This window comes from Aplysia californica, unplaced genomic scaffold, assembly GCF_000002075.1.
Source record: "Aplysia californica isolate F4 #8 unplaced genomic scaffold, AplCal3.0 scaffold00199, whole genome shotgun sequence".
NCBI lineage: Eukaryota > Metazoa > Mollusca > Gastropoda > Aplysiida > Aplysiidae > Aplysia > Aplysia californica.
This window is the reverse complement of record NW_004797469.1, coordinates 266205-274892: the sequence shown is the minus strand read 5'-3', so window position 1 is coordinate 274892 and position 8688 is coordinate 266205. Positions and strand designations below refer to the sequence as shown.

The window sequence follows — 8688 nt, the reverse complement described above, 5'->3', positions numbered from 1 at the left end:
GAGAGGCAGAAGGAAAGGGAAAGAGAGAGTTTACGTATGCAGTTACGTTATTTTATTTTGAAAGTAAAAAAGCACGGTCAGGCATTTTACCAGTATTAACTGGTGCTTGAGTTGCAAAACAACTACATAGACCAGGAGCAAGTTTATGATTTATGGGCGTCACTTTGCAAGTTTGCGAGACAGGGAGAGAGGGGAGAGGGGGGACAGGGGAGAGGGGAAGGGAGAGAGATGGATGGAAGAGGGGGAGGCGGAGACAGAGGGAAAGGGAAAGAAAGAGAGAGAGGCGGGGAAGAGGGGATTAGAGAGATAGGGGAGGAGGAGGCTGAGGTAAAGGGAAAGAGAGAGAGAGAGAAAGAAAGTTTATGTATGTAGTAACGTTATTTTATTTTGAAAGAAAAAAGCATGGTGAGGCATTTTACCGGTATTTACTGGTGCTTGAATTTCACAGATGGATGAATCAGTAATATGAACAGCCTTGCAACTTTGAAATTAGGTTGAATCAGCCAAACAACAACACAGGCCAGGACCAAGTTCATGATTTATGTGCAAGTTTGAGAGAGAAAGGGAGAGACAGAGAGAGAGAGAGATGGGGGAGAGGGGAAAGGAGAGAGAAAGACGGCTGAGGGGGAGGTGGAGACAGAGGGAGAGAGAGAAAGTTTATGTGTAATGGTAATGAAAATGTTTATTAAACGCAGCAATCACGTAGATTAATAGTGAGGTAAATTAAAATAGAACTCTATGGGGTTGATTCTTCTACGTTAGTACGTGACTTAACAATGTGAGCATACCAGTGATGGAAAAGACGGTCCACGTACTAGCGTATTGTCCCTTGCGCCATTATGTGACTCTGAATTATATTCAAGAGGGTGCATACGATACCTCTCGAACCATGTGCATCTCGGTGACTATTAAAGGTATTGAATCCGGATTTTGACAGAATTTAGAATGTCAAAATTGTAATCGGGTTGTATTTTAGACCCGATTTCAGGTGATATGGCGGTTACGATAGTACGAGATTTGGGCGGCGAAGTACAAGAAAAACAATAAACAACAACAAAACTGAGTATTTTATACAGCAGACAAAAACCACAAGATTTCTTTCATTAACAAAGTTTTTAATTTACAAGTAACAATCAATAGCTAGGTGTATAACATTAATAATAACAGATAAAGTGCAAATTTCTTTTCAACAGCCTCAACACAATCATACTAAAGTAAAGCTTAATTTCTACACACTAAAACATGGCTTATCACTATATTACAATAGAAGAAAACCGAAAAAAGACAAAAGTACACCAAAATAGATCAAATTTTAACAACACAATAAAGACCTTCAAGATCATTCTACCTCATACAAAAAGCCACTCTAAATTTTTGATTAGGTAATACGTAAATACTTCAAACTTCCAGTGACAATAGGGATAAAAATGTTGCTGTTTTAAACATATATAGTGAAATCACTGAGCCCACAATAAGTAGGTACCAGAAACTAAATTTTCAAAGTAGCTGTATGTCAAATTTATCTGTTCCATTTGAAAGGCCTATATCCACTGAGCATTTCGGTACCGTTCTTTAACCTCTCAGTCAATTTTCAAGAAAATGGTAGTTGTTTAAAATTTGACCAAATTTGTTAAAGTCAGTCACTGCCTGCAACCCCATGTTTGACAGATAATAAAAGAGTACCAAGTGCACTAAACATCTCCACATTAACAGAGTACAATCACGATAACAAATATATGGAGCCTAATTTTTTCAAGACTGTGAGATCATTACAAATCAGTATTCTATCGCCTCAAACACGATGATCAGTCGTTATTTTAAAAAACACCGAGAGTTGACCCCGCCGGCGCCACACCGGCCTCCGCGGCGAGCGAGTCGGCTCTATACTGTAGTGTACCCCGCGAGCGGGGTCACATGCTTTCCGAGTCTCGCGGAAGGATTGATGAAAAATAATTCTAAGCTAATTACTTTATTCTAGTAGAAAATAAACTGATCTTTCAATTGATACCTTTTTTAAGCAGGTATTTTACACATTTCGTGTAAAAAATGATCTTTGAAAATTTTGACGGTATTTTCAAAGGCTTCCTATTCAAACGCCAAAGGCCAAAAATATACCACGGGAAAGCCCGTTTAAAGCCCTACATTTCTCTGCCAATGAAAAGACGGTATTTAATCATCCCTGGTTCCGCGAAGCATTTGAATGCACGCGTGTCAATTTTTGAAGCGGCCGACCACGCATTCCGACCGCGAGGGGCTTCGCTTTCCTCGGCGATTCTCCAGCTCCAAATTATTGGACACATGAACAACTTACACCATTGTTACGAGGAAAAGCTGAACTTTCACAAGGTGTACGGCATTTGGAGTTTTATAGCGAAAGAGCAAAGAAACAGCGATTGGAATTACCCCGATTTCACCAATACCACGCGGTTGGAAGGCCGCGAGTGCCCACGAGGCCGTGTTTACGCTACCTACAATAAGTTAGAAATATACTGCATGGAGAAGGGGAGAACAGAACTGAGTTTTATGCACCATTCAAATGAGACATGAGCATAGTTTCAATGGTATGGACAATAGTGTACATAAAAATTTGACACTATAATAGACATAGAGCAATATATACTTTTCTAGATCAAAATATTGACAACCTAACCCATGCAATAAGCTATTGTTTGTCGACTGAAAGAAAAAAGGAATGCACCAAAAAGTGTATAATTAGCTGCCAAAACACAAACTTCTATCAAGATCAGTATAATCAATATATAAAAACTGTTCTAGCTTTTTGCAATAATTACTAAAAAAAATCTTGACAAAGTAAGCTTCAGTTGCAACAAAAAAGAGGAGAAATAAGCTAACTACACTTGCATGTATTGCTTCAGACAATCATGCAAAACGAAAGTTCCACAATTTAAAAGATCTTCCATGTAAAATAAGCACAGCTCTGTCATCATCCCCGAGAAAAAAACAACCCGAAACATCAAAGTCAAAGGACAACCAGGCAGAACAAATAATCACACAGAAATCCCAACAATACCAAAGTAGCCTATAAGTGTTGAAAATAAATATAATGGCTCTTCATATTTTAAAGCACATATTTTATGGGAGTGTTAAAGATGACAATGCTCTTAAAAAAGAAATGCATAATGCACCAAATAAAGCCTATGTATGGTACATCAGCTCCTGAACTTCCTTGACTAATTTCTTTAAGTAGGCCTAAATTGTTTTATTAAAGAAAATACATCATGTGACATAAGCTCTGGGGAAAAAGGACATGGCTCCCATTCCCATCGGACCCAGGCCCCATGCTGCCACACGCTTCAACATGCAATCCATTAAAATTATGACTAGAGCCAACTATATCATTGTGCCAATAGTAACCGATACCTCTGTTTAACAGAAACTTACTAACTGAAACCATGTAAGACTGATACCACCATACGATTGATCTCTGTGTGATTGTTTTCTCTGAATGGCTGATATGTGGGCTCAAGTGCCGATGTCACTCGGGTAACACATTTACAAATATCTGAGATCCATCATGTTTCATCAAAGCACATTCATAATACATCTTTATTAAATAATTTGAAAGACGTTCATTCTGGCAATATGACCTTGCCACAAGAAAAATAAAAGCATAAGTGTCCTCATTTTCGAAATATCACAGTACAATACACAATAGACACTATTTCTTAAATAAACAGAACATACCTTATAAAGTGTTTGCAAAAGTAGAAGTTGCAAAATGTGTTCGCTCCATCTTCTAAGCACTTTTATCTGTCCATCATAAAACTCATTACAACAATGCCATGTACAATTTCCTACAAACCTTCTTACACCCCCATTATACCTATAGCTCTTGCCAATACACAAAAAGGAATGCCTATTTGCCCTTTTAAAGCTCCATCTGTCAACTGTCTGAAAAGTGCGCTCTTTATTCATGTAAATTTGCCTTGCAAGGACACCAGCAAACTGGTCGCCAGAGGTGCACACTACACAAAGTGCACGGCACCCACTTGGTTGATACACAGTGATCGTTTCCCTTTCTGCTAGACATTACTATTCGAGCTAGTGCTTGTCGCCTGTTTGCATCCTCCCTGCTTACCCCCCACCCCCTTTTGTTTTGTAGATTTCAGGCAGCAAACATTTGACAAGTAGCCTTTGATCCAGCAGTAAGTACAATTTTAGTTTGAACTGCACACACACACACATACACACAATCAAAACACAGAAAGTGAACAAGACAGAGAGAAAAAGAAAGAGAGAGAAAGAGTAGAGAGACAAATCGTCGGTTCACCTGATGAAATTGTGAATTCAACATGAAGCAAATTTTACAGGAGAGGGAAGAAACTGATTTTCTCAATCATTTGGTATTCAAGACAAATCAAATGGAGAAATCTAGTCCAGTACCTTACTTTTTACTTTTAAGAACAACATTAATGTAATTTTTTAACGTTGATGGTCATTCTTTTAAGAAAGTTTGGGATTTGCAATCTACATTTTCAAATCTTGCCTGATGCAGATGATTACATTAGAAGACTTTTTGTATTGCCATATTGTATTCAAAGCAGTCAGGTAGTGTGTTTTCCCTTATTAGAAGCCCAGGTGTGTGCATGTTTTTTAAGGCGACACTCAATGACACTGTGCATACTATCCAAAAGAAACTTGAAAATGTATTCACCCAATCATCAGGTTTAAGTCTTACATTACACACTCATGCAGCATACCAATTTAAAGCTAAATAAATTTTTTGCATCATCTGACACATTAATTTTTCATCTAGGATAAGAGTGGCCCCAGATGTAGTCACTCAAAATTAACCATAAAAAATTATGCTTGGTAAAATTGGGTAAAATCAAAGAGAATGTATTAACACATTACACCCTAACTCGCCAGCGATCACCCAAGAATTCCCTTACGCGCTCCACCCTGACTCGCCCGGAACCGCCCGCGCCCACCCAGCGTCTTTAGAAACGAAGTCTCGCCTTAACGAGACTCTGGGGCCGAGATTCTGATTTGCATAGTCATAGCAAAAAGTTTCTTCTTTCGTTTGATAACGAAACGAAAATGTTCGGGCCGGTAGTTTTAGTATTAGAGCTGATCGAAGTGCAATTGCGTTACCGACACCTCGAAAGTGTCTCGACTTGTTGAAAAGCGACAGAATTGAGTTCAAAAACGGAAATAACGATGGATTTCAGCATAAACAAGCATGTGACAAATCAGATGGCTCAGGTTTTGATAAAAACGTTGTAGCAAGAGTTTGGGGCGATTCAGATTGATCAGACGTAGAAAATCTAGAATTTAGATCTAGGGCCCGACCGCGAGGCTGAGAGTGAAAGTGACGGGTCGGACACCCTGATTGAACTAAAGTTAAAACATTTCCAACAATTTGCGTAAACATAAAGTTATATTTTTCTGAAACTAAATTCAGTTTTCTTTTTAACTTTTATTTTTTCAGGATTTTTAGAATTTGTTTAGTATTTTTAAAATGTGTTTTTTAAATGCTTGTATTCACGGGAGGCGGGTTCTTTCCCCTTGCTTTGGATCTAACAATGGACTTCCCGTCCAGGCCCTTAGGTGCAATGTGTTAACATTGATACAATGGACATGACGTATATCAAATGAATGGAGAACATTCTCTGCGATAAACAATATTTTATTACTATATTTTCAGACAGTTTGGAAAGCAGAGCAGTCAGAAATAGCCTACCATGCAAAACTTGGACTTCAATGTGCTTATTAGTATTTTGTTTACAAGACTTTGGTTTCGTGTGGACTACATCGCACAAGTGCTAGAACGTCGTGTTGTATCTTTATATTCGTCACGGTGTAATTTAAGTATGCAGTTTTATGCACCTTCTCCCAGGGCTAACGCCATTGGACATTTATAGGAAAAGTAAATCATATCATATATATATATATATATATCAGTAAATAGCCCCGATATGAATCCTACAGAATACATGGAAGTCTATAAAACAGAAGCTGAAGAAACAAGACTTAGTTCCCAGTTCAAAGCCTTTGTTTGCAACTCTCCGTGACATTTGTGGAGATGAAATGACAGATAATTGTGTCAAAAATTTAAAACAGTCCATATCCAAAGGGTTTCGTAGTCTACAGAAAAACTAATGTCTCCTTAACAGAGTATTTATTTAGCATCTGCGTTTGTCGCAGCCGCGATTTTTGGCATTTTTTCGTCTGCGAACTGAGGCCACGATTTTTGCATTGCATGTAAAAAAAGAAAAGAAAAGAAATTTTTTTAATAAACACCGCCGGGGAATTAAAAACTTGAAACAAAAAAAACGGGTCTTAAAATATTTTTTTTGTTTTAAACCCGAACCTCTTTGATTTGAGAAAGAAAGTCTATTTTCACTTCCTCTCCACTTCGTCTCTTTCTCACTTGTTGACACCACATTGATTTGTTATTTTCATGTGAAGAATATAAGTACATTACATACGATTTATATTGTTGTTTCTCTTATTTTTCCCTCTTTGTTGGGTTTTAATTTGTTGCTGTGTTAATTTTTTTTCTAGTTATTGTTCTGATGTGTTGTTTTTCTATTTTTTGTGTTTATATAACGTAATATCATTTAATTTGACGTTGTTCCTACCTTTTTTTATATATAAATGTGTTACATTAGAACGTGTCTCCACCAAAATCGAATACGGACACTGGCAGGCCCCTTTCGTGTGATTCCATAATTTACAATAATATCTTGAACTTTTTCTTGAATTACACACGTTTAGGGTTAAAACAGCCAATCATCGGATACGTGGACACATCCCCATATTTGTTAATTTTTGTGACTTTATGTGCTGTTTTAATTCTAATTTAATTCTGCTGTGAAACCTTTATTATTCACGTTTTTACACTCTATGTGACTCCAAATGATATTCTGGATGCTTAAAACAGAGCACAAGAAATTCCGGTGCTTTAGATTAAGTCACTCTATCAACATATTGCTGTATACGTCGTAACAGAGAATTGAAAGCCTGAAAATTAATGGCAACTTTTGCCATTTTTGGGGGGCAACTTTTGACAACATTTGGACAAAAAAATGGCAACAAACTCAGATGCTAGACTATGAGCGGTGCATCAGTTTTTCTCCCACTTCTTCGTTTCACTATACGCTTTCGTCCCACTTTGTTCCACTGTGATTTTATCCCTTTTTGTCCCACGTTTGCAAAAAAATGTATCCGATTACTCTTGAATATCTATAATCAACCCCCATCCCCTCCTTTACCTATCTGTGTCTCAGTCTCTACCCCCCCCCCCCACCCCCGTCTCTCACTCAGCCTCTGTCTGTCTGTCTCTCTGTGCTGTTCGGGTGTGGTGATATTCTGAGACCTACCATATATTATCTTTGCTATTTGTTGGAAATTTCAGTTATCATTCCATAAGACAGTGGCAGACCGACTGTTAACAATGTACATAGTTTTGCCCTGACTTTATAACATTTTTAACAAGGTTTTTATTACAAGGATTTTACAAAATCTAAACTGTTTCATCAGAGACATTTATTCTGCAAACTATAGCGCACAACCCGTTAATCACTGGCCACAGAACATCAAGTAATGAACTCACTAGTACTAGTAAGTCTCACTTGTTTAAGTTGAGCCTTTTTCTTTCCTTAGAGAGACACTCAACAGAATCATAATTATTTCTTGCTTGACCTGTAGGTTCTGGCAAGTCAGAACTATGACAAAAATAGAACACACAATCAGCATCCCTCAAACCTCTCCCCCCCCCCAAAAAAAACCAATAAAAAGGGACCTGGAAGAAACACATTTTGAACCCCCCTCCTCAGTTGAATTATCTTTAACATTGGCAGGTAAAGGAGTGATTGAGGCACAACAATAGTCAGCAGTAGACTGCTCAGTGGTAAATGATTCAGCTGTACGTACTTCAGCGGTAGACATCATCGTAGGGAATTATTTTGGTGACTTCTCCCATTCCTTTGGACTTTCCATCTCTGAAGAGAAGCCGAGAACCAACTCGCAAGTGTTCTGGTTTGAATTTGAATTCAAATGTAACCTTGGCTTTCTCATTTGTTCTGATGTGGTGCTGAAAGATAAATATTCCGCAAAATGAACACTTGGTGCTAAAAATAAGTTTTACATACAATGCCATCACTGCATGAAGAGCATCTAAGCAGACCTTTACAGATACAATTTTTTAAAATATGTGCATGATTCTTAGATACTAAAAGACTGGTAAAAAATAATCTTTTAAGAAAAAATAAGCGATCAAAAGCTAAACAGAAGCAGTGCTTCCAACAGCTGAAGATGAAAAGTAAAGAAAATTCTGCCTCGGGTCTGAGGGCCGCAAAGGCCCCCTGCAGGGTTCTGAGACAGCATCCCGATGGGGGTACAGGGGGCAAAGTCCCTGAAGAAATTAGAATTTAGTGCTTTTAGAGGGTTAAAAATGGCATTTGGGAGCCTGTCTGTGAAGAAAAAACCAACAACCCATAGTACCTATTTTTTTTTCATCGAGATTATAGTTCAAACTCAAAGTAGAGTAATAAATTGAATGGCTCAAGTAGACCTATCAGTGTGAGAGTTGTAAGAACAGAGGGCAAAAAGCTAAAATATAGTAATAATTTACTATCACTATCACCCATCCAATGAAATGCAAACACTTTGTTCAATAACAAGGCTTACAAGGTATGGTGAATTCCGATTCCACACAAGGCC

The 8688-nt window shown here is 37.9% G+C and overlaps 1 protein-coding gene across 1 annotated transcript in view; it reads right to left on the bottom strand.

Annotated features, from left to right (window-relative positions):
• Positions 1-7355: 7355 nt before the first annotated feature.
• LOC101846504 (GTP-binding protein 2) overlaps positions 7356-8688 on the bottom strand; it is a 33890-nt gene continuing 32557 nt past the window's right edge. The window contains exon 12 of the mRNA XM_005098983.3: positions 7356-8059. Coding sequence (XP_005099040.1) covers positions 7901-8059 — 159 coding nt within the window. The 3' untranslated portion in view covers positions 7356-7900. The remainder of the gene's footprint in view (positions 8060-8688) is intronic.